This window comes from Lipotes vexillifer, unplaced genomic scaffold (assembly GCF_000442215.2).
Source record: "Lipotes vexillifer unplaced genomic scaffold, Lipotes_vexillifer_v1.1 scaffold916, whole genome shotgun sequence".
In the NCBI taxonomy this organism is placed as follows: domain Eukaryota; kingdom Metazoa; phylum Chordata; class Mammalia; order Artiodactyla; family Lipotidae; genus Lipotes; species Lipotes vexillifer.
The window spans coordinates 2,304,500-2,329,146 of record NW_006798383.1 but is presented as its reverse complement, the minus strand read 5'-3'; the positions used below and the strand labels follow the sequence as shown (position 1 = coordinate 2,329,146).

Here is a 24,647-nt window from a genome sequence, read left to right as displayed (position 1 = left end):
GTCAACCTTTCTGAAAGGCAGAGCCAGCCTGTCAGATCAATAAATTTCAGGGCAGTCAAGAGCCCTTTGGTAGCAGGCTTGAAAGACATGGATGGACTGGAGAACTGGCCAACTTAAATTGGTTCTGAAGGGACTTCCCTGGTGGCACAGTCATTAAGAATGTGCCTGCCAATGCAGTAGACACAGGTTCGAGCCCTGGTCCAGGAAGATCCCACATGCTGTGGAGCAACTAAGCCTGTGTGCTACAACTACTGAGCCTGCGCTCTAGAGCCCACGAACCACGACTACTGAGCCCATGTGCCACAACTACTGAAACCTGCGTGCCTCGAGCCCGTGCTCCACAACAAGAGAAGCCACTGCAATGAGAAGCCTGTGCACTGCAACGAAGAGTAGCCCCCGCTCGCCACAACTAGAGAAAGCCTGTGCGCAGCAATGAAGACCCAAAGCAGCCTAATTAATTAATTAATTTTAAAAATTGGTTCTGAAATTGAGTTTGGTCCTGAAGTATATGAGAGGAAAATAGAAAGGGGAAAAAAATCTTCTGCATATTATATACAAGTTGGCTGTATAGAGGAAACAGTTATCTTTTAAAAGGCATCATCTTTTTTATCATAAGAGATTTGTGTCCACCTTTTGTATCCTTGTTTCCAAACAATTATATTGGATGATTGTGCCCTGGAGAGAGATTCACGTTATCTTGGATAGAAAGTCACTGTAAGCCCCTAGTGGAGGGGAAGGATGCTCACTCAAATGAGGCCTATGAGTTTGTTACCAGGTTACTATTTGTTCTAGCTCCTGTACTGTTGGCTTGTTTTCTTTTTTTCAGCCACTTTGAGCTAAAGTGTTCTGAAAAAGAATCAATTCTTGCCTCCCAAGGAAGTTCTCAGAACCTGCTTTTGTCTAAGAATTCTCTGCTTCTGGGTGTCCTTGATTCATGCAGCAAGACAAGGAATGGGTGCCCCAGCTTCACATCGCCCAGATTATTTCTTTTCTGTGCAGAAGGATAGAGGTTTCTGCTCTGTGCCAAGCCAGGGGATATAAAAATGCAAACACCATACATGCCCTTGAGGACCTCACAGTATAAGAATCAGGATCACTAATTTCTTGCTTAGACCTTTGCTTCTGTGCCCTCCTGTAGACCTCACTCAGCTGATATATTTGGCGTGCTTGTAGCAGCATCCCCCAGCCTTTTATAAACCTAAGAAGGTTTAGGTTTGTAGGTACCCTAGTGAAAAAATACCTCATTATAAATCTGTAAATGGTTGGCTGATAACCCTTATTTGGAGTGAGTTTCCACAAGGAGAGCCATGATCGTCTCATATCTTTCACCCCTGCCTCAGTTTCATAAAAAAGGCAAAAGTGGAACTTTCATTAGATGTCCTTGGTAAAGGTAGGACACTATAAGTTCCTGAGCTTGGCAAATGATTGAGTTTGTCAAAGATCCATCTACAGTACACCCACTTAAAGAAACCGCATGTGGCTACTGCCCAGTTGAAAATTATTTCAAACACTGTTGATTGCTACCTGGAGTCCCTTTAATTTGTCAGGGAGGATTGCCAGGGATGAAGAGGTAGGGAGGAGTAGCACCATGAGGGGAATCTTTGGCCTTGTGGAAATACTAGGAACCCCTGGCTTATAGATACTGATATTTCAGTCTGAATCATTCTTGCTCCAACCAAAAATGGAATGATAAGACCAAAAAAGACATAAGTTTACTGCTATGGCCCTACTTTTTTTTTTTTTTTTTTTTTTTTTTGCCTAGTCATGATTTACTGGACTTAACTTTTTACTTAACTTTATTGAGATGTAATTAACATATAATAAAACATATTTGTGTAATCATCAGCATCACAAAGATACAGAACATTTTACTTCCATCACTCATAAAAGTTCTCCTTGGGCTTCCCTGGTGGCGCAGTGGTTGAGAGTCCGCCTGCTGATGCAGGGGACACAGGTTCGTGCCCTGGTCTGGGAAGATCCCACATGCCGCGGAGCGGCTGGGCCCGTGAGCCATGGCCGCTGAGCCTGCGCGTCCAGAGCCTGTGCTCTGCAACGGGAGAGGCCACAGCAGTGAGAGGCCCGCGTACCGCAAAAAAAAAAAAAAAAAGTTCTCCTTTACAGTTAGTCTTATCTGCAAATCTGAGCCCTAGGCAACCACTGACGTAATTTCTATCACTATAGATTAGATTCATCTTTTCTTTTTAAAATTTATTTATTGTTTATTTTGGCTGCACTGAGTCTTAGTTGCAGCACGTGGGATCTTCATTGCAGCACGCAGACTTCTTAGTTGCAGCATGGGGGCTTCTTAGTTGTGGCATGCATGCAGGATCTAGTTCCTCTACCAGGGATCGAACCCGGGTTCCTTGCACTGGGAGCATGGAGTCCTACCCAGTGGACCACCAGGGAAGTCCCTAGATTTGTCTTTTATAGAATTTCACGTAAACTCTGTTGTGTCTGAGATTCATCCATATTGTGACACTTTTAGCTGTTTACTGAAGAGAAATGAAAATATATGTCCACCCAAAGACTTGTATACCAATAATATTCATAATAGCATTATTCATGATAACCGAAAACTAGAAACAACTAAAACAACCAAAGCAACCAGCAACTGAATGGGTAAACAAAATGTGATACATCCATACATACAATGGAATATTATTCAGCCATAAAAAGGAATGAAGTACTGATACCTGCTACAACATGGATGATTCTTTTTTTTTTTTTTTTTTTTGCGGTACGCAGGCCTCTCACTGTTGTGGCCACTCCCGTTGCGGAGCACAGGCTCCGGACGCGCAGGCTTAGTGGCCATGGCTCACGGGCCCAGGCACTCCACAGCATGTGGGATCTTCCTGGACCGGGGCACGAACCCGTGTCCCCTGCATCAGCAGGCGGACTCTCAACTACTGCACCACCAGGGAAGCCCTAACATGGATGATCCTTGAAAACATATGCAAAATGAAGGAAGCCAGTCACAAAAGACTACATGTTGTGTGATTCCATTTATTTAAAATGTCCAGAATAAGCAAATCTATAGAGACAGAAAATAGGTTGGTGGTTACCTAAAGCTGGGGTTGGGGAGTAAGTTGGGAGATGACTGCTAATGGTTATGAAGTTGATGAAAATGTTCTAAACTTAGATCATGGTGATAATTGCCCCCTATGTGAATATACTAAAACCATTGAATTATACACTTAAGATGATTGAATTTTATGGTATGTAAATTCTCTCTCAATAAAGATGTTTTTAAAAAGAAAGAAAAAAGAAACTGCCATACTGTTTTCAGAAGTGGTTGTACCATTTTTAATTCCCACCAACAATGAATAAGAGTTCTAGCTACTCCATATCTTTGTCACACTTGGAATTGTGAGTGTTTTTAATTTTAGCCATTCTAGTGAGTAGGCAGTGCTCTAGTAGTAGTGCATACATAGTTTTTTTAAATTACTGTTAATTTATTTTGTGTGATGTTGAGCAGCTCATCATTTGCCTGTTTTTAAAATTTGATTATTGTAATATTTATGAGTTTTTGTATTGATATATTCTGGATGCAAGTCATTTGTCATATATATGTATTGCAAATATTTTCTCCTAGTCAGTTGCTTGTGTTTGCAAGTTATTAATGGTGTTTTCACAGTCCAGACATTTTAGTGAAGACCAACTTTAATTTAATACCATAAAGATGAATTTATTAATTTTTTAACACTTTTTGCTATTGTGTTTTATTTAGTAAATCTTTGTTTACTCCTAGTTGTGAAATTTTTCACCTGTATTTTCTTCCTTAAATTTTATAGTTCTGTCTTTTACATTTAGTTCTATGCTCCATGTCAAGTTAATTTTTTGTAAAATGTTTGGTAATGGTAAATGTTCATCCATTTCCCCCCCACCCCCCCCACCCCCTGCCCTGCAATATCCTGTTGTTCCATTGTCATTTGTTGAAAAGACTATTCTTTCCCCTATTGAAATACCTTGGCACATTTGTAAAAAATCAATTCACCATATATATGTGGGTCTATTTCTGAAGTATTAGTTCTGTTCCATTGGTCTAATATATGTCTAAATTTATGGCCTACACTGTCTTATTATAGGTCTGTAGTAAATCTTGAAATCAGGTAACATAAGTCCTCTGATTTTGCTCTTTTTAAAAGTTGTTTTGGGGGGCTTCCCTGGTGGCGCAGCTGTTGAGAGTCCGCTTGCCGATGCAGGGGACACGGGTTCGTGCCCTGGTCCGGGAAGATCCCACATGCCGTGGAGCGGCTGGGCCCGTGAGCCATGGCCACTGAGCCTGTGCGTCCGGAGCCTGTGCTCCACAACGGGAGAGGCCACAACAGTGAGAGGCCCTCACAAAAAAAAAAAAAAAAGTTGTTTTGAATATTTGAGGTCTTTTGCATTTCTATACAAAGTGTAAAATCAGCTTATCCATTTCTACACAAAAAAAAGGCTGCTAAGATTCTTTTTATTTAATATTTATTATTTATTTTTGGCTGCGTTGGGTCTTAGTTGCGGCATGTGGGATCTTTCATTTCAGCATGTGGGCTTCTTCGCTGCAGTGTGTGGGCTTCTCTCTAGTTGTGGCGTGCGGGTTTTCTCTTCTCTAGTTGTGGCGCAGAGGCTCCAGGGCATGTGGGCTCTGTAGTTTGTAGCACGTGTGCTCTCTAGTTGAGGCTCGCAAGCTCAGTAGTTGTGGCGCGCAGGCTTAGTTGCCCCATGGCATGTGGGATCTTAGTTCCCTGACCAGGGATGGAACCCGCATCCCCTGTATTGGAAGGTGGATTCTTTACCATTGGACCATCAGGGAAGTCCCAAGCCTGCTAAGATTTTGATTGGAATTGAATTAACGCTATAGATCAACTTGGGGGAGAATTGACACTTTAACAATATTATATTCAAATCCATGATCATAATATACCTGTTTATTTAGTTATTTAAAATTTTCTCACCAATATTTTGTAGTTTTTAGCATACTGTTTTGTATCTGTTTTGTTCAATCTATCCATAAAAATTTCATTTTTTATTTTTGCGGTACGCGGGCCTCTCACTGTTGTGGCCGCTCCCATTGCAGAGCGCAGGCTCCGAACGCACAGGCTCAGCGGCCATGGCTCACAGGCCCAGCTGCTTCGCGGCATGTGGGATCCTCCCGGACCGGGCCATGAACCCGTGTCCCCTGCATCAGCAGGCGGACTCTCAACCACTGCGCCACCAGGGAAGCCCCATAAATATTTCATTTTTTATGTTATCTAAATGGTATTTTTAATTCTTTTCCATTATGGTTTATTACAGGATACTGAATATAGTTCCCCGTGCTATACAACAGGATCTTGTTGTTTATCCATTCTATATATAATAGTTTGCATCTGCTAATCCCAAACTCCCAATCCAACCGTCCGCCCCCAGCAACCACAAATCTGTTCTCTGTGTCTTTGAGTTTGTTTCTGTGTTGTAGATAAGTTCATTTGTGTCATATTTTAGATTCCATATATAAGTGATATCATATGGTATTTGTCTTTTTCTTTCTGATTTACTTCGCTTAGTATGATAATCTGTAGGTCCATCCATGTAGCTGCAAATGGCATTATTTCATTCTTTTTAATGGCTGGATAATATTCCATTATATATATGTACCACATCTTCTTTATCTGCTCATCTGTCAGTGGACATTTAGGTTGTTTCCATGTCTTGGCTACTGTAAATAGTGCTGCTGTGAACATTGGGACGCATGTATCTTTTCGAATTATAGTTTTGTCCAGCTATATGCCCAGGAGTGGAATTGCTGGATCATATGGTAACTCTATTTTTAGTTTTCTGAGGAACCTCCATACTGCTCTCCATGGTGTCTGCACCAGTTTACATTCCCACCAGTGTAGGACGGTTCTCTTTTCTTCACACCCTCTCCAGCATTTCTTATTTGTAAACTTTTAATTTTTTCTTGCAGGAGCTTAGTTCGCAGACCAGGGATTGAACCCGGGCCCCTGGCAGTGAGACCACCAAGTCCTAACCACTGGACTTGCAGGGAACTCCCTGTAAACTTTTTAATGATGGCCATTCTGACGGGTGTGAGGTGGTATCTCATTGTAGTTTTGATTTGCATTTCTCTAATAATTAGCTATGTTGAGCATCTTTTCATGTGCCTATTGGCCATCTTTATGTCTTCCTTGGAGAAATGTCTGTTTAGGTCTTCTGCCCATTTTTTGATTGCGTTGTTTGTATTTTTGTTATTGAGTTGTATGAGCTGTTTGTATATGTTGGATATTAAGCCCTTGGTCACATTGCTTGCAGATATTTTCTCCCAGTCTGTAGGTTATCATTTTGTTTTGTTTATGGTTTCCTTTGCTGTGCACAAGCTTATAAGTTTGATTAGGTCCCATTTGTTTATTTTTGCTTTTATTTCTACTGCCTTGGGAGACTGACTTAAAACATTGATATGATTTATGTCAGAGAATGTTTTGCCTGTGTTCTCTTCTAGGAGTTTTATGGTGTCATGTCTTATATTTAAAACTTTGAGCCATTTTGAGTTTATCTTTGTGTATGGTGTGAGGGTGTGTTCTAAACTCATCGATTTAAATGTGGCTGTCCAGCTTTCCCAACACCACTTGCTGAAGAGACTATCTTTTCTCCATTGTATATTCTTCCCTTCTTTGTCTAAGATTAATTGACCATATGTGTGTGGGTTTATTTCTGGGCTTTCTATTCTGTTCCATTGATCCATATGTCTGTTTTTGTGCCAATACTAGGCTGTTTTGATTACTGTAGCTTTGCAGTATTGTCTGAAGTCTGGGAGGGTTGTGCCTCCTGCTTTGTTCTTTTTCCTCAGGATTGCTTTGGCAATTCTGCGTCTTTTATGGTTCCATATAAATTTTAAGATTATTTGTTCTAGTTCTGTGAAAAATGTCATGGGTAATTTGATAGGGGTTGCATTAAACCTGTAGATTGCTTTGGGTAGTATGGCCATTTTAACAGTGTTAATTATTCTAATCCTAGAGCATGGGATATCTTTCCTAAATGGTTTTTTAAACCTTGATTTCCAATTTTTTTGCTAATATATAGAAATAGATTTTTTTTTTTTTTTTTTTTTTTTTTTTTGCGGTACATGGGCCTCTCACTGTTGTGACCTCTCCCGTTGCGGAGCACAGGCTCCAGACGTGCAGGCTCAGCAGCCATGGCTCACAGGCCCAGCTGCTCCGCAGCATGTGGGATCTTCCCGGACCAGGGCACGAACCCATGTCCCCTGCATCGGCAGGCGGAGTCTCAACCACTGCACCACCAGGGAAGCCCTAGAATTATTTTTAAATTGACCTCTTTTTCTCACAACTTTGATAAATTCATTTTTTTTTTAGAGTCCGTAGAATTTTCTGTGCTCACAATCATATTGTGTACAAGTCAATTCAGTTTTACTTCTTTCTTTCAAGTCTGTATGGCTTTGATTTCTTTTTCTTTCCTTATTTCACTGGCTAGGACCCCCACTACAATATTGAAGTGGTCAGAGTAAATATCCTTGACAGATCTTCAGGAGAAAGCATTTGGTCTTTCATCATTAAGTAATGTGTTAGATATAGGTTTTCATAGATTTCTTTATTAGGTTGAGGAAGTTCCCTTCTATCCAGTGTTTGCTGAGAGCTTTTATTATGATGAATGTTGAATTTTGTCAGTGTTTTTTCTGTACATATTGAGATGAGCATATGGATTTTCTCTTTTATTCTGTTAATATGGTGGCTGATTTTTAAATATTAATCCAACCTTATATTCCTGGGAAAAACCCTTCTTGATCATGATATAGTATTTTATTTTAATTTATTAATTTATTTATTTAATTTGGGGGGGCTGTGTTGGGTCTTCATTGCTACGCAACAGGCTTTCTCTAGTTGCGGCGAGCGGGGGAGAACTACTCTTTGTTGCGGTGTGTGGGCTTCTCATTGTGTTGGCTTCTCTTGTTGCGGAGCACAGGTGCTAGGTGTGCAGGCTTCAGTAGTTGTGGCACGTGGGCTCAGTAGTTGTGGCTCACGGGCTCTAGAGTGCAGTCTCAGTAGTTGTGGTGCACGGGCTTAGTTGCTCCACAGCATGTGAGATCTTCCCAGACCAGGGCTAAACCTGTGTCCCCTGCACTGGCAGGTGGATTCTTAACCACTGTGCCACTGAGGAAGCACATGATATAGTATTTATAATATATATTTCAGAATTTGAGTTGCTAATATTTTGCTGATTATTTTTATGTCAGTATTTATGAGGGATATTAGTTCACAGTTTTCTTGTGGTATCTTTGGTTTTGGTATTAGAGTAATGTTGCCTTACAAAATAAGTTAGGGAGTATTCCTTCCTCTATTTTTATTTTTTATTTTATTTATTTATTTTTTTGCGGTACGTGGGCCTCTCACCGCTGCGGCCTCTCCCGTTGCAGAGCACAGGCTCCAGACGCGCAGGCTCAGCGGCCATGGCTCATGGGCCCAGCCGCTCTGCGGCACGTGGGATCTACCCGGACGGGGGCACGAACCCGCGTCCCCTGCATCGGCAGGCGGACCCCCAACCACTGTGCCACCAGGAAAGCCCCTTTCCTCTATTTTTAAAAAGAGTTTGTGAAGAGTCATTGTTAGTTCTTGCTTAATGATTAATAGAATTCACCAGTTAAGGCATCTGAACCTGGAATTTTCTTTGTAGGAAGAATTTTTTTTTCTCTTTAATTTAATTTTATTTTTTATACATCAGGTTCTCATTAGTTATCCATTTTATACATATTAGTGTATATATGTCAAACCCAATCTCCCAATTCATCACACCACCACCACCACCACCACCCCTCCGCCACTATCCCCCCTTGGTGTCCATACACTTATTCTCTACATCTTTGTCTCAATTTCTGCCCTGCAAACCAGTTCATCTGTACCATTTTTCTAGGTTCCACATATATGTGTTAATATACGATATTTGTTTTTCTCTTTCTGACTCACTTCACTCTGTATGACAGTCTCTAGATCCATCCACATCTCTACACATGACCAGTTTCATTCCTTTGTATATATGTACAACATCTTCTTTATCCATTCGTCTGTCCATGGGCATTTAGGTTGCTTCCATGTCCTGACTATTGTAAGTACTGCTGCAATGAATATTGGGGTGCATGTGTGTTTTTGAATTACAGTTTTCTCTGGGTATATGCCCAGTAGTGGGATTGCTGGGTCATATGGTAGTTCTATTTTTAGTTTCTTAAGGAACCTCCATACTGTTCTCCATAGTGGCAGTATCAATTTACATTCCCACCAGCAGTGCAAGAGGGTTCCCTTTTCTCCACACCCTCTCCAGCATTTATTGTTTGTAGATTTTTTGATGATGGCCATTCTGACTGGTGTGAGGTGTTACCTCATTGTAGTTTTGATTTGCATTTCTCTAATGATTAATGATGTTGAGCATCCTTTCATGTGTTTGTTGGCAATCTGTATATCTTCTTTGGAGAAATGTCTATTTAGGTCTTCTGCCCATTTTTGGATTGGGTTGTTTGTTTTTTGATAATGAGCTGTTTGTATATTTTGGAAATTAATCCGTTGTCAGTAACATGGTTTGCAAATATTTTCTCCCATTGCATAGGTTGTCTTTTCATTTTGTTTACGGTTTCCATTGCTGTGCAGAAGCTTTTAAGTTAAATTAGGTCGCATTTGTTTATTTTCGCTATTGTGAAATTTCACTCGTTATTCCTGATAATATTCCTTGTTTTGAAGTCTCCTTGTCAGATATTAATATAGCAATTCAAGTTTCTTTTAATTAGTGTTGTTATAGCATGTTTTTTCCCATCTTTTTAATTTCAACCTATTTGTGTCTTTATATTTTAGGTGGATTTCTTTTAGACAGCCCATAGTTGAATCTTGATGTTATATCCAGTTTTACAATCTCTGCCTTTTAATTGGAGTGTTACATTTAATTTATTTATTAATGTGGCTGAGTTGAAATCTGCCATCTTGCCTTTTTTTTTTTCTTTTTCTCCCATCTGTTCTTTGTTCATCTTTTTCTTTTTCTGCCTTTGTTTGGATTAACTATTTTTTTTTTTGCAGGTTTTTTTCCTGTCTTTCATTTTCTTTTTTTAAATTTTTTTAACATCTTTATTGGAGTATAATTGCTTTACAATTGTGCGTTAGTTTCTGCTTTATAACAAAGTGAATCAGCTATACATATATATCCCCATATCTCCTCCCTCTTGCGTCTCCCTCCCTCCCTCCCTCCCTATCCCACCCCTCTAGGTGGTCACAAAGCACTGAGCTGATCTCCCTATGCTATGTGGCTGCTTCCCACTAGCTATCTATTTTACATTTGGTAGTGTATATATGCAATGCCACTCTCTCATTTCGTCCCAGCTTACCCTTCCCCCTCCCTGTGTCCTCAAGTCCATTCTTTACGTTTGTGTCTTTATTCCTGTCCTGCCCCTAGGTTCTTCAGAACCATTTTTTTTTAGATTCCATATATATGTGTTAGCATATGGTATTTGTTTTTCTCTTTCTGACTCACTTCACTCTGTATGACTGACTCTAGGTCCATCCACCTCACTACAAATAATTCCATTTTGTTTCTTTTTATGGCTGAGTAATATTCCATTGTATACATGTGCCACATCTTCTTTATCGATTCATCTGTCGATGGACACTTAGGTTGCTTCCATGTCCTGGCTATTGTAAGTACTGCTGCAATGAACATTGGGGTGCATGACTCTTTTTGAATTATTGTTTTCTCTGGGTATATGCCCAGTAGTGGGATTGCTGGGTCATATGGTAGTTCTATTTTTAGTTTTTTAAGGAACCTCCATACTGTTCTCCATAGTGGCAGTATCAATTTACATTCCCACCAACAGTGCAAGAGGGTTCCCTTTTCTCCACACCCTCTCCAGCATTTATTGTTTGTAGATTTTTTGATGATGGCCATTCTGACTGGTGTGAGGTGATACCTCATTGTAGTTTTGATTTGCATTTCTCTAATGATTAGTGATGTTGAGCATCCTTTCATGTGTTTGTTGGCAATCTGTATATCTTCTTTGGAGAAATGTCTATTTAGGTCTTCTGCCCATTTTTGGATTGGGTTGTTTGTTTTTTTATAATTGAGCTGCATGAGCTGCTTATAAATTTTGGAGATTAATCCTTTGTCAGTTGCTTCATTTGCAAATATTTTCTCCCATTCTGAGGGTTGTCTTTTGGTCTTGTTTATGGTTTCCTTTGCTGTGCAAAAGCTTTGAAGTTTCATTAGGTCCCATTTGTTTATTTTTGTTTTTATTTCCATTTCTCTAGGAGGTGGGTCAAAAAGGATCTTGCTGTGATTTATGTCATAGAGTGTTCTGCCTATGTTTTCCTCTAAGAGTTTGATAGTTTCTGGCCTTACATTTAGGTCTTTAATCCATTTTGAGCTTATTTTTGTGTATGGTGTTAGGGAGTGATCTAATCTCATACTTTTACATGTACCTGTCCAGTTTTCCCAGCACCACTTATTGAAGAGGCTGTCCTTTCTCCACTGTACATTCCTGCCTCCTTTATCAAAGATAAGGTGACCATATGTGTGTGGGTTTATCTCTGGGCTTTCTATCCTGTTCCATTGATCTATCTTTCTGTTTTTTGTGCCAGTACCATACTGTCTTGATTACTGTAGCTTTGTAGTATAGTCTGAAGTCTGGGAGCCTGATTCCTCCAGCTCCATTTTTCTTTCTTAAGATTGCTTTGGCTCTTTGGGGTCTTTTGTGTTTCCATACAAATTTTGAAACTTTTTGTTCTAGTTCTGTGAAAAATGCCAGTGGTAGTTAGGGATTGCATTGAATCTGTAGATTGCTTTGGGTAGTATAGTCACTTTCACAATGTTGATTCTTCCAAACCAAGAACATGGTATATCTCTCCATCTGTTTGTATCATCTTTAATTTCTTTCATCAGTGTCTTACAGTTTTCTGCATACAGGTCTTTTGTTTCCTTAGGTAGGTTTATTGCTAGGTATTTTATTCTTTTTGTTGCAGTGGTAAATGGGAGTGTTTCCTTAATTTTCACATTTTTCATCATTAGTTTATAGGAATGCAAGATATTTCTGTGCATCAATTTTGTATCCTGCTACTTTGCCAAGTTCGTGGATTAGCTCTAGTAGTTTTCTCGTAGCATCTTTAGGGTTCTCTATGTATAGTATCATGTCATCTGAAAACAGTGACAGTTTACTTTTTCTTTTCTGATTTGGATTTCTTTTATTTTTTTTCTTCTCTGATTGCTGTGGCTAGAACTTCCCAAACTATATTGAATAGTAGTGGTGAGAGTGGACAACCTTGTCTTGTTCCTGATCATAGAGGAAATGGTTTCTAACTGAGTATTTTTTATGATTCCATTTTATGTCCAATATTGACTTCTTAGCTATACCTCTTAATTTTTTTTTTTTTTTTTGTAGTATGCGGGCCTCTCACTGTTGTTGCCTCTCCCTTTGCGGAGCACAGGCTCTGGATGCGCAGGCTCAGTGGCCATGGCTCATGGGCCCAGCCGCTCCGCGGCATGTGGGATCTTCCCAGACTGGAGCACGAACCCGTGTCCCCTGCATTGGCAGGTGGACTCTCAACCACTGCGCCACCAGGGAAGCCCTATACCTCTTAATTTTATTATTTTAGTCGTTGCTCTAGGTTTTACAATATGCATCTTTGACTTACCACAGTGTACCTTCAAAATATGTTACAGGACTTAATGTAATGTATAATAACCTTGCAATAGTGTGTTTCCATTTGTCCCCCTGTTGTTCTTTGTACTACTGTTGTCAGACATTTATCTTCTAGGTTTCTTATGAATTTCACATTAGATTGTTATTGTTTTTTGCTTTAAAGAGTCAATTATCTTTTTTCCTAGTTTTCAAATTTATGTAAAAGTTTTTTACACTTATCTGTGTATTTTCCATTTCCAGTATTTTTTATTTCTATTTATAGATCCAGATAATATAATTGTCCTTCTACCAGAAGATCTTCTTTAAGCATCTCTTCTAGTTGCAGGACTGTTGGCAACACATTCTCTTAGATTATTTGTTTGATAAAGTCTTTATTTCACCCTCATTTCAGAAAGATATTTTTGCTGGATATAGAATTCTGGGCTAACAATTTTTTTTCTTTTGGCACTGTATCATTCCATTGTTTTCTGGCTTGTATAGTTACTGACAAGAATTGTGAATTTTTATCTTTGCTCCTCTGTACATAATGTGTTTATCCCTCTTCTAGTTGCTTTTAATATTCTGTCTTCAACATTGATTTTCAGCAGTTTTATTGTGATGTGCCTTATACCTTCCATTTTGTTCCTTATTATGTTCATGGTTGTCTTTAAACACTTGAACATAATTATAATAGCTTTTTAAATGTCCTTGCTAATTCCATCATCTCTTTCATTTCTCGGTTTATTTCTATTCATTGATGTTTCTCTTGGTTATGAGTTACATTTTCCTGCTTCTTGACGTGTCTGATTTTTTTTTTTTTTTTGGATGCATTGGGTCTTCGTTGCTGTGCGCAGGCTTTCTCTGGTTGTGGCAAGCGGGGGCTACTCTTCGTTGCGGTGCGTGGGCTTCTCATTGCCGTGGCTTCTCTTGTTGTGGAGCATGGGCTCTAGATGCGTAGGCTTCAGTAGTTGTGGCACATGGTCTCAGTAGTTGTGGCACACGGGGTCTAAAGCGCAGGTTCAGTGGTTGTGGCGCACAGGCCTAGTTGCTCCAGGGCCTGTGGGATCTTCCCAGACCAGGGCTCGAACCCATGTCCCCTGCATTGGGTGGCAGATTCTTAACCACTGAGCCAGGGAAGCCCAGACGTGTCTAATAATTTTTTATTGGATACTGGGCATTGTGAATGTTATATAGTTAAGTGCTGGATTTTGTTATCTTTATTAAATAATGTTGGACTTTATTGAGGAAGGTAAGCAAATTATTTGTGGAACACCAATGTTCTCTTGAAACTCCTTTTTTTCATGTGGTGATCTTTTTTTCCAGTGTTATTGAGATATAATTGACATACAGTACTGTTTAAATTTACCACAGTAACTTTAGTTAACATTAGTCATCTCCTGTAGGTACAAAGGTGGCAGGGAATGGGGTGTGCCTTGTGATGAAAACTCTTGGGATTTACTCTCTCAATAATTTCCAAATATACCATACAGCAGTGTTAACCATGCCATACAGCATGTAGTACATTACATCCCCAGTACTAATTTATCTTATAATTGGAAGTTTGTACCTTTTGACCGCCTTCATCCATGAAATTTCTTTTTATCTTTGTTAAGGTAGGTTTATAGTGGCCTTTAACTCTAGGGCTAGTTTAGTTCTATAATTAAGGTGTGACTGTTCTGGTGCTTCTTTTGAATGCCATACATACTCAACAGGTACTTTTCATTCTGCTTAGTCAAAATTCATATACCTCCCAGTCCTGTGTGAGCTCTGGGAATTGTTCAGCTTACAGATCCTTAGTCATTTTTTTGCTCGAACTGGTTGAATTTTACTTTATACGTGCTATTCTTACTCAGCAGCAGATTCAGTGGGAACCCTACATAAATTTCTGAAGCTCTGTTCTTTGCCTAACTCTTTTCTTCCTGGTAACCTGCCTCACAAGTGCCAGCCACCTCTGTGTCTCCAAACTCTAGTGTGTCTCCTTTAGATTTTCATGCTCACCTTATATTTTCTTTCTCTCAGGACTCCTGTCCTGAACTGCCTTTTATGCAATATATGAAAAGAGGTATTTCTTTCCTAGTTTTCAGTTACTCCATCATGAATGGAAGTGGAAGTCCTGAACTGCTTTAAAATATACAGTATACCCTGAGTTACCCAACTAAATTTTTTAAAATTCATATACTTTTCAGAGAAGCTTCCCTTGAATTAACTATTCATATGCATTGTCCATTTTACTTCATTCTCTTTCTTCCTTCCTTCCTCTTTTTTCAGTTACTGGAGGAGAGGTTTTTTTTTTTTTAATTTATTTATTTATTTTTGGGTCTGTTGGGTCTTTGTTGCTGTGCGCGGGCTTTCTCTATTTGTGGTGAGCCAGGGCTACTCTTCATTGCGGTGTGCGGGCTTCTCATTATGGTGGCTTCTCTTTGTTGTGGAGCATGGGCTCTAGGCATGCTGGCTCAATAGTTGTGGTACACAGGCTTAGCTGCTCCGCAGCATGTGGCATCTTCCCAGACCAGGGCTCCAACCCATGTCCCCTGTATTGGCAGGTGGATTTTTAACTGCTCTGCCACCAGGGAAGTCCTAGAGGAGGGTCTTGAGTGGATTTTGGAAACAATATGTTATAGTGAGCATTTTAATATATTTTTAAAGATAATCCACTAAAACATCTCTCTTCCCTTTCCCCATTTTTTCCTTCTATTCTTGGGCCAGAGTCCCAGCCTTACATTGATCCTTTACAAAGATTCAACCCTCAACTCTCTTAAAAGAGCAAGAATTGAAACTGAAGCTCTTGGATGGCTGATATTTTGTCCTGATAGTTAACTGTCTTCTTGGTCATCATGACTCTTTTAGGCCATGTCCACCTGGAAAGAATTTTGCAATCTGAATTAGCTGAGTAGGATTAGGTGGTAGGCAAAAGAGAAGAGACTTTGGATTCCTTAATTTTCCCTGTCTTGAGAGATGTGATACTGTTTCAACCAGGCTTCCCATTCACTGGTCAGTTATGCAGTGGACTACAAACCACACTTAGTTCTACTGGCCCAACTGTTTATATGCTTATATATGTGGGTATGCCCTTACATGGTGGTTTATCTTGATTCCCCATTTGCTTGTTAGCTTCTTAAAGGCAGGGCTTGGGCTTTAGAAGCCTATAAGAGTGCTGAGAGGGCTTCCCTGGTGGCGCAGTCGTTGAGAGTCCGCCTGCCGATGCAGGGGACACGGGTTCGTGCCCCGGTCCAGGAAGATCCCACATGCCACAAAGTGGCTAGGCCTGTGAGCCATGGCCGCTGAGCCTGTGTGTCTGGAGCCTGTGTTCCGCAACGGGAGAGGCCACAACAGTGAGAGGCCCACGTACCGCCAAAAAAAAAAAAAAAGAGTGCTGAGAACCGTGCACTGGCTGGGTGTACTGTCTAATTCTAATCTTATCATGAGACTTCCCCCTCCCCCCGAGGCCGTGCGCAGCTTGCGGGATCTCAGTTCCCTGACCAGGGACTGAACCCAGGCCACAGCAGTGAAAGCCGAATCCTAACCACTAGACCACCAGGGAACTCCCCTATTGTGCAACCTTGATGAGAGATTCCTTTCCTTTTTGGTTGGGCCTGAGTGTTACTAAATTAGTCCACAAGCATGTTGAATGTTTACTGTTCTTTAGGACTGTGTTAGGCATTGTGGAAAATCTGTAATGTAAAACTGGGTGCCTTCCTTCAGGGTGCTGAGAATCTAGCTATGATGCAATTTCAGTGAGGAAATCAGTAGTAATAGCATGTTTGTTTCTTCAGGAGAGAGCCTGCCACTCAGCCTGCCTGTACCTGCTAAAGCACAAACCCTAAAGCAGGGTGTTCTTTCCTCCACCAGAAATCCCTCATTGGGAAGCCTGTAGAAGACAGATCTCTTCCAGAAAGTGGGAGAAGGGAAAGGTTGTTCATTTATGGCAGGGGTTGGAATTTCAGGTCCTAAAAAGCAGTTATTCATGGAGTCATTTTAAAATGAAAGAATAAGAATAATAACAGGGCTTCCCTGATGGCACAGTGGTTAAGAATCCGCCTGCCAATGCAGGGGACACGGGTTCAAGCCCTGGTCTGGGGAGATCACACATGCTGCAAAGCAACTAAGCCCATGCGCCACAACTACTGAAGCTCACGCACCTAGAGCCCGTGCTCCACAACAAGAGAAGCCACTGCAATGAAAAGCCCGTGCACCATGACGAAGAGTAACCCCCGCTCGCCGCAACTAGAGAAAGCCTGCATGCAGCAACAAAGACCCAATACAGCCAAAAATAAAGAACCAAAAAATAAAAAATAAAATAAACTTATGAAATGATTCTCAACCCAGTGTAAAATTAAAATAATAATAATAACAGCTATGGTTATTACGTACTGCTTGTGTGTCAAGCGGTATACTTGGTGCTTTATATATATTACCTTATTTAATCTTCTATATGATGAATGTTATTATTTTACAGATGAGGAAACGGGCTCACCCAGCTCCACCCTGCTGCTAGTATGTGGTAGAGCTAGGGTGAGTCCAGGCAGGCTGGTTCTAGAGCCATTCTCTTAACTACGTTATTTTGAAAATTAATAGCTGTTGGTTGAGATTCTTTTTCAGGGCCTAGGCACAACTAGACCCAGACTGTGACCCACCAATGTCTTTAATTGGAGAACATCTTTGCGTTGCTTCTTTTTTTGTTTTGGCTGCATTGGGTCTTCATTGCTGCACGTGGGCTTTCTCTAGTTGTGGTGAGCGGGGGCTACTCTTTGCTGCAGTGCACGGGCTTCTCATTGTAGTGGCTCCTCTTGTTGAGGAGCACAGGTTCTAGGGTGCATGGGCTTCAGTAGTTGTGGCTTTGGGGCTCTAGAACACAGGCTCAGTAGTTGTGGCACACGGGCTTAGTTGCTCTGCGGCATGTGGGATCTTCCCGGATCAGGTTATCGACCCCGGGTCCCCTGCATTGGCAGGTAGATTCTTAACCACTGCCACCAGGGAAGTCCCTGCAGTGCTTCTTGTTTAGCTTTAACTAATCCTGAATTTGGAAGAATAAATATGGATTATGGAGGAAGAAGAATTGGCTTTTTGCTTCTCTATCATCAGAATTCCCCTTACAAGCTGTCCAGCACGTGACCGCCACTTAATTGTGAGAATGCCACTGAAGGGCTGTCCTTAGACTGGTGGGATTGCAAGGTTAGGGAGAGACCTTTATTGCTTCTGGGAGAAAAGAAACACATTAAACACAGTAAATACATAACCAGTTCTGGGGAGGAGCTGCTTTGGGAAAGTAGAGGAAGAGTGAGAGGCCAGATGAGGTCCTTTCAGAGAAAATGAAAGATTCTAGGAAGCCCACAAGCCCAACAACTGGTGAAAGAAGGTGGGCTGTGCTAGGGTGTAGACTGTTACCTGATTGATTAGGGAGGGATGTCCGCCTAGGAAGGGCCTTTGAAGTTGCCAGGAAGTCAGAAATTGAGGCGGCAAATTATGGTAAAGCCTGAGGCCTTTAGGTACAAAGTTTCTGGGATATTACCCTCTGCCTAACTACTGCCCTTGCCATGTCCCAGGCCAGTGTTGAGTGTGAGGGAGGCCCAAATGGACATATTCCTAAAGTCTTAAGCTACAGAAAGGAAGATCCCAGACGAGGAGTGTATCCCTAGTGCTCTGAAGTTCCAAATGGGCTGGGGCCCAGACCTGAGCTTAGAATGTTTTCTTCTCTTGGAAATTTAAGAGAAGTGATATGGGCAGGAAATGGCAGGGGCTGGGTGAACACAAGAAAGGGCCAGGGAAGGAGAACATGACCCTGGGCAATGTCTGGACAAGGGGAGAGCTGAGATCATGCACAAAGTCCAGCCAGGCCTCTGGTTTCCTTCCAAGGAGCTGATAGCTCAGGGGCCTTCTCTGCTTTCACCTCCCTGCAAGAAACTGAACTAAGCTCTTACAGGAAAAGCCAACTTTATTGGGAAAGAAAAAATCCCTGTTCTGAGCGATATCTTATACCTTCCAGTCTGCCCTGGCAAGAAGAGAGAAAGCCCAGGTGATCAGGGTGGCCTTGCCTGAGGCTCTCATTGCATCTCTTGATGTGCTGTTTCTTCTTCTCAGGAGTTAGCTTTAGCATGGTATTTGTCTTTTGGCACCTGACACCCCTTAGGAAAGGCTGAGCCCAGGTTGCTGGGTCATAGCCATTGCTGAAGCTGCCCAGAGTTCAGGGATTGGAAAAGCATGTATTATTTTATTCTGCCTGATTCCTGGGAGCTGGTTCCATCTTGCCTTTTTCTGGAATTTTGCCTTTTTCTGGGCTTGAGCCATTTACTTCTGAGCCAAGACCTTGGCCGTAGATATTTCAGCCACTAGCACAGCTCATGTGCATGAGGGGGCCAGATTACTTCATGGGTGACTGGCGTTGCTGGGTATTGGTCCTCTTGCCGACAGAGCTGACAAATAGAATTAGAAGCAAAGGAGCCAGCCTATACTAGAGTCTGTGGGACATAGTTTAGCAAAATGACCTTGAGGACTGGGGTGTCTGGAGGAAAAGAGCCTGAATCTGGACCAGACCTTTGACGTAGCTGTCCCTCCCAAACTCAGGAACACAAGCCTGTGTTCTCCATCCCTACTTTCTCCTCAGGAATTCTTGGCAGGCAGAAGTGTTTGCCACTAGGTGAAGTCTTCTCTGGCACAAGACTGAACTGGTGAAGGGAACAGCCCAGAGGCACCTTTGTACCCCTCAGGAATCCATTCTCAGTCCCTGTGCTCAGTCCTGACTCTAGCTTATTCCCTTCACCGCAACGTTCTGTTGGAGCTAAGCCTCCCTCATCACACTCCTTCCAAGACTCCCAACTGAGCTGGGAGCTCTCCATGATGTCATACACTTCCCTCCCAGGTCAGATCAAATTGCAAAACACAGATTGCCACAGTGAAAATTTATTCACTCTCCTGGTCTCTCCTTTCTACCCAGCTCACTTCTTCCAACTTAATGTAGAAGATCTACATCTTCTGATGTAACTAATCATCGTATAACCCAAATATAATTATCTTCAAGCTGGCAAGATAGTACTACACTCTCTAAATACTAGTCTGGTCTTGCTAATAATAGACATGATATATACAAAATAGTTTTCATTACAGTGGGCAGCAGGGAGCTGGTCTAGTTCACCTCTGAATATCCATGATGTAACTGATTGTCCTTGTCTTTGATTTATGGTCTGCTAAGCCTAAGTCATATCAGGACTGGCTTTGGTAGTCCTTTCCTTCTGGAACCACAGAGATCCAAGGTTCCTGGAGTTAGTGGAGGTCTGAATCCACCCCCATAGAAAGCAGAGGCATAGTAGGGGAGGGAGCCCTCATCAGAACAAAAGAGGTTGAGATAAGCTCTAGCTTAGTTTAGAAAGTGTCTCCTACACTCCAAGGCTAGGATGCCCGAAAAGTTCCATCAGGCAATGGATAAGAAGACTGAGTTGGCATTGGGAGATGAAAACAAGTGGCAGATGGTGCTGAGGAACATCCCAGGACTGAAGAAATGTGGTTCCCAGAAAAGGAAAAGGAAGGAGACATTGGCAAAGTCTTACTCAGCAACTGGCAGCCTGGCCAGAGAAAGCTGCAGGATATGGCTGAGAACGCACTTTTGATATCAGGGATACTGAGGGGCTCCGACACTCACTGTTCTGTCACCTCTTCTCATGCTTCTTTACCATACCCACAGTAAACAGCCCTGGTGACTAGGCTGGACTAGTCAGGAAAGGCAGGGGATGGAAGAGATTAGAAACTGGTCCCACCTACCATATAGCATAGGGAACTATATACTTGATATCTTGTAATATCCTATAATGAAAGAGAATGTAAAAAAAAGAACATGTATGTACATGTGTATATATATATTTTGGCCATGCCACACAGCTTGTGGGATCTTAATTCCCCAACCAGGGCTTGAACCCATGCCCTTGGCAGTGAAAGCGTGGAGTTCTAAACACTGGACTGCCAGGGAATTCCCTATATATTTTTATATATATGTATAACTGAATCACTTTGCTGTACACCTGAAACACACACCATTGTAAATCAACTATATTTCAATAAAAATTAAAACAAAAACAAAAACAAAAACATTGCCCCAGAAACCTGAGGAATCACTCCCTGTGGCCAGGCTTTTTTCAGGGTAATAAGTAGTGAGCAAGGTCTCTTGGGGGTGTTGTCTCAGACTGAATCCAACGCAGTAGGGCAGCAGGAGGGGCGTGGGGGCCAAATGACCTAGGATTCATGTGGACTAAGCCCCACCTGGCCCTTGACTTCCCCAGGTGCTAGAGGTAGTGCGAGCCAACTATGACACGCTCACACTGAAGCTGCAAGATGGCCTGGACCAGTATGAGCGCTACTCCGAGCAGCACAAGGAAGCCGCCTTCTTCAAAGAGCTGGTGAGTGTGCCCCGCCTCCACCTCTGCCTGTGTCTCTTAAGGGCCCTTTCCCAGCCACTGGGTCCTACTGTGCAGGTGGGCAAAGGCTGATGAAATAAGACTGGAGGGGCCTGCTTGGATTGCGTTTGCAACTTATCTCCCAAAGCAGTCCAGGAAGGACCAGGCAGTGAGAGACGAAGATATTCCCCAGAGTGCTGGTGCCAGGCTGGGAAGGGTGAGAAGCCTGAGGCAGCAGTCCCACCTCTCTGCAGCCATGGTGACAGCCCTTGCACAGCTCCAGCTGGGCCTGGAGTTTGACGTGTGTTCCCAGTGGCAGCTCTGGCTCATTACTCCTTATCCTGTCCTCAGAGTAACTAATGAGAGTAATTGATTCTTCTCCTCCTTATGTAATCACTTCTTCCTAAGTTCCTAACTGGGTCCTGGTCTGAGTACCCTTCCAGTCTAGTTCTCCAGTCTTCACTCCCTGCCCCCATTCCCACTTTCCAGTCACTCAGCTTCCTGCAGCCCCCTCCCGTGGCCGCCTGCAGCCAGTGAACATCTGCTCTGCCTCCTACTCCACCTCCCAGTCAGCATTTCCACGAACTGGACTTACCCTGTTGGTGGTCCCTGTCCTGTCCTGTGCTCAGAAGATGCTCTCAGGAAAAGCCCAGTCTCCCTGTATTCCTGCCACTCCACCTGCCTGGTTGTGCATGATCATCCTGGCTGGGGGCTGAGACCAGGGCACACAGGCCTGTGTACCGACTTCCCATGTCCTCAGACCTCCCACTTCTGGGGCAGAACTTGCATCAGCCCAGCTTTTACTTACCCATGCCCAGTCCATGATGAAGGTGCTAGATTTTAGATCACCTGTCTTGTGCTAAACCCAGCCCAACTCTGACCCTGACATGGCATTCCTTGGATTATTGGGTTTCCCCAAGGTGAGGCAGATATACTCTGGACTGAGTTAGTTGGGAACAGGGAAGCCACTAGTGTAATAAGAAGATAGCAGAGTACAGTATTTTTATGGGGTGGTCAGCAAGTTATTGGGAGATGAAGAGGATTGTGGAGGAGAGAGTTCAAGCAGCTCTCTTGAGGCTTTTGGGCACTAGCCTGTGCCTTACTCATTTCTCCTCATATCTGTACCTCTGGTACAGGGAAGCAAAGAGGGTCTGGTTAGGTTTGGAGCTAATGAGCTTGAGCTGCCTGCTGTTTGCCATGCTGCCCTTTCCTCTGCTTCCTGCCTGATGACTTCATTAAGTTTCCCATAGCAAAGGAGAAATTGAAGAAGAGCTCCCCGGGCTTTGGGGCCTAAGATAGATACACATTCTTTTTCTCCTTCCTCCCCTGATTTGTCTCTCATTCGATGTTCACTTCTATTTCCCATGAATGAATTTCCTTCCAGAGTCTGCTGGATTCCTCTTAGAACACACTCAGAGCAGGGAGTTTGGCCTTCTGACCCCTTTCCCACAGGTCTTTTCTCCTGCTGACACAGGCGGGACTTCCTGCAAGGTTCTTGGTCTGTGGGTAGAAAGCATGAGCAGTGGGGACATAGCAAGGATACAGCTAGACTTTCCTCTCAAGTGGGGAGGCATCTTTGTGGTATGGAGAGTGCTGGACTAGGAGTTGAGAAACCTGGGTCCTACTTTCACAACTGGGACTCATTGGCTGTATGACCTGATCCTGGCTATTGGCCTCCTTGGATCATACTCCTGCCATCCAATGACAGACAAGGGCTGCATCTCTAACCATTCTTTCCAACCCAGAAAAGTAGATAAATACAGAAGGAGATTGAGGAGACTCAAAACACATCCAAAGAGAGGTAGCTCCAGAGCATGAGTCCTCTGGCCTCAGTTTCTCCTCCTCCATTAGACCACTGACCAGATCAGGGCCCCTTCTGCCTGGCCGAGGCAAGGACAAAGGCCTGACCTCAGCCCTCCTTCCCTGTCTGTGCTTGTTTCTACCTCATCAGGTGCTCAGACGCTCTGCTCACATCCACTAGGACTCCTGTCTCTCAACCTCTCTTTTCTTCCGACTATCACAGAATTGTTTGCTCATTTACCTGCAGGGATGATAGATGTTAAGGGTTCATTTCCTAAGAGAGAAACTTCTAGCACTGCATCTTGGCCTTGTGCTTCAGGCACTGCCCTCTGCTGTTTGTAATGGACTCTCTCCTGTTTTCTCTCTGCCTGTGCCCACCCCCGCACCTTCCCTCACCTTTTCCCAGGTTCGATCCATTAGCACCAACGTCCGGAGGAACCTGGCCTTCCACACACTGAGCCAGGAAGTCCTGCTCAAGGAATTCTCCACTATCTCCTGAGGCTGCCATGCATACCTGGGCAGCCACTGACTGCCCCTTACCCATGAAGCTTCCTGGGCTGGAGGCGGGGGCGAGGGGAGAGGGCCTGTTCCCAAAGCTGGAGAAAAACACAGATACCGAGGTCTCTCGGTGAAGGCCGCACTTCAGTGGAGCTCGGACAGCAGGGGCCAGGATGGGCAAGCCAAGGATGATCTTATTTGGGGAGAGGATGGGTGGGCACAGGGAGACACCTTCAGAAATGTGGGGACTTCCAGGGTGGGCTCTCTGAACAACCCCTCATATTTCCAATTGAGATTACAAATTGTGGCTACTGACTAATTTTCAGGAGCTGTTGGGTAAGCCTTAGGGTGATGCCAGCACCTGGGGGGTCAGTGGTTCTCCTAGGCTTCTGAAAACAGACTAACTCTCAGATGTAGGGGGAGCCAGTTCTGCTTCCTTTGTGCCCAGAAATCTGTGTCCCAAGCCCCCACCTGCACTTGACTCTTAGCTCAGGCTTAGGGTGAGGTAGGAATGGGATACGTTTTTTCTATTTTCTGAATCCAGAGCTGACTCCTCTGCTGTCTGACCACCACTTTGTGGATTTGATTCTTGGCAACAGGAGAGTACCTGTTGGCGTTGCCCTGCCTTCCAGCCCATTGACTCGTCAGCACTACAGGGTCACCACCTTAGCTTTTCATTTTCAATCTGGTTTAAATTGTCTTTAGGGTGTGTGTGTGAAATAAACATGGACAGGTTTTCTGGAGCCCTCAGGTGCCTACTTTGCTGGTTCCCTTTCCAGCAGCTTCCCCACCTCCTTAGCTACCCCCTCCTCTGGGAGCCTTTCTTGCGTCTGCTGAGCTCCCCTCCACGTGTTCCTCCCCCTCACCCGGCTGTTGTTTACATCCAGCCTGCGTGAGAATTTCCTCTGGGGAGGAATCTGTTCCTGCTGTGGTCTGGTGCCTGGAAGGGAGAGAACTTGCTGGGGCCAGGCTCTGAAACAGGCCAGGTGAGCATCATGGAGAGGCCGACCTTTGGGAAGTTGGCCTATGGTCCCTTCTCTGGATGGCCTCCTTGGGACTACTACTGTAAGCTTTCCTGCCCCACAGCTGCCTTTGAAGTAGCTGCTGCTCTGAGATCCTCCCTTTCTAAAGCACTTTCTAAAGCCCTCAGGATGGTAGGGGGCAAGCAGCACAGGAAGAATCTGGGAGTAAGTATCAGAATCCAGCCGTGAGAGCGGGTCTGGGACCTCCCCAGCTGCTATTCCACTTGGCTTCAAATCTTTTTGGGGTACTCGCCCTCCCTGGGAACCAGAGTTCCGACTCCAACATTGAGCAAATTCCAGAGAATCCACCATCGTGCTGCCATGTAT

General features: G+C 43.2%; 1 protein-coding gene across 1 annotated transcript in view; it reads left to right on the top strand.

Annotated features, from left to right (window-relative positions):
- The window catches only part of ARMH3 (armadillo like helical domain containing 3), a 159,860-nt gene extending 136,561 nt beyond the window's left edge, over nucleotides 1-23,299 (top strand). The window contains exons 24-25 of the mRNA XM_007470382.1: nucleotides 20,887-21,003; nucleotides 23,207-23,299. Of these exons, the coding sequence (XP_007470444.1) occupies nucleotides 20,887-21,003; nucleotides 23,207-23,299 (210 nt within the window). The remainder of the gene's footprint in view (nucleotides 1-20,886; nucleotides 21,004-23,206) is intronic.
- The last annotated feature ends 1,348 nt before the right edge of the window (nucleotides 23,300-24,647 follow it).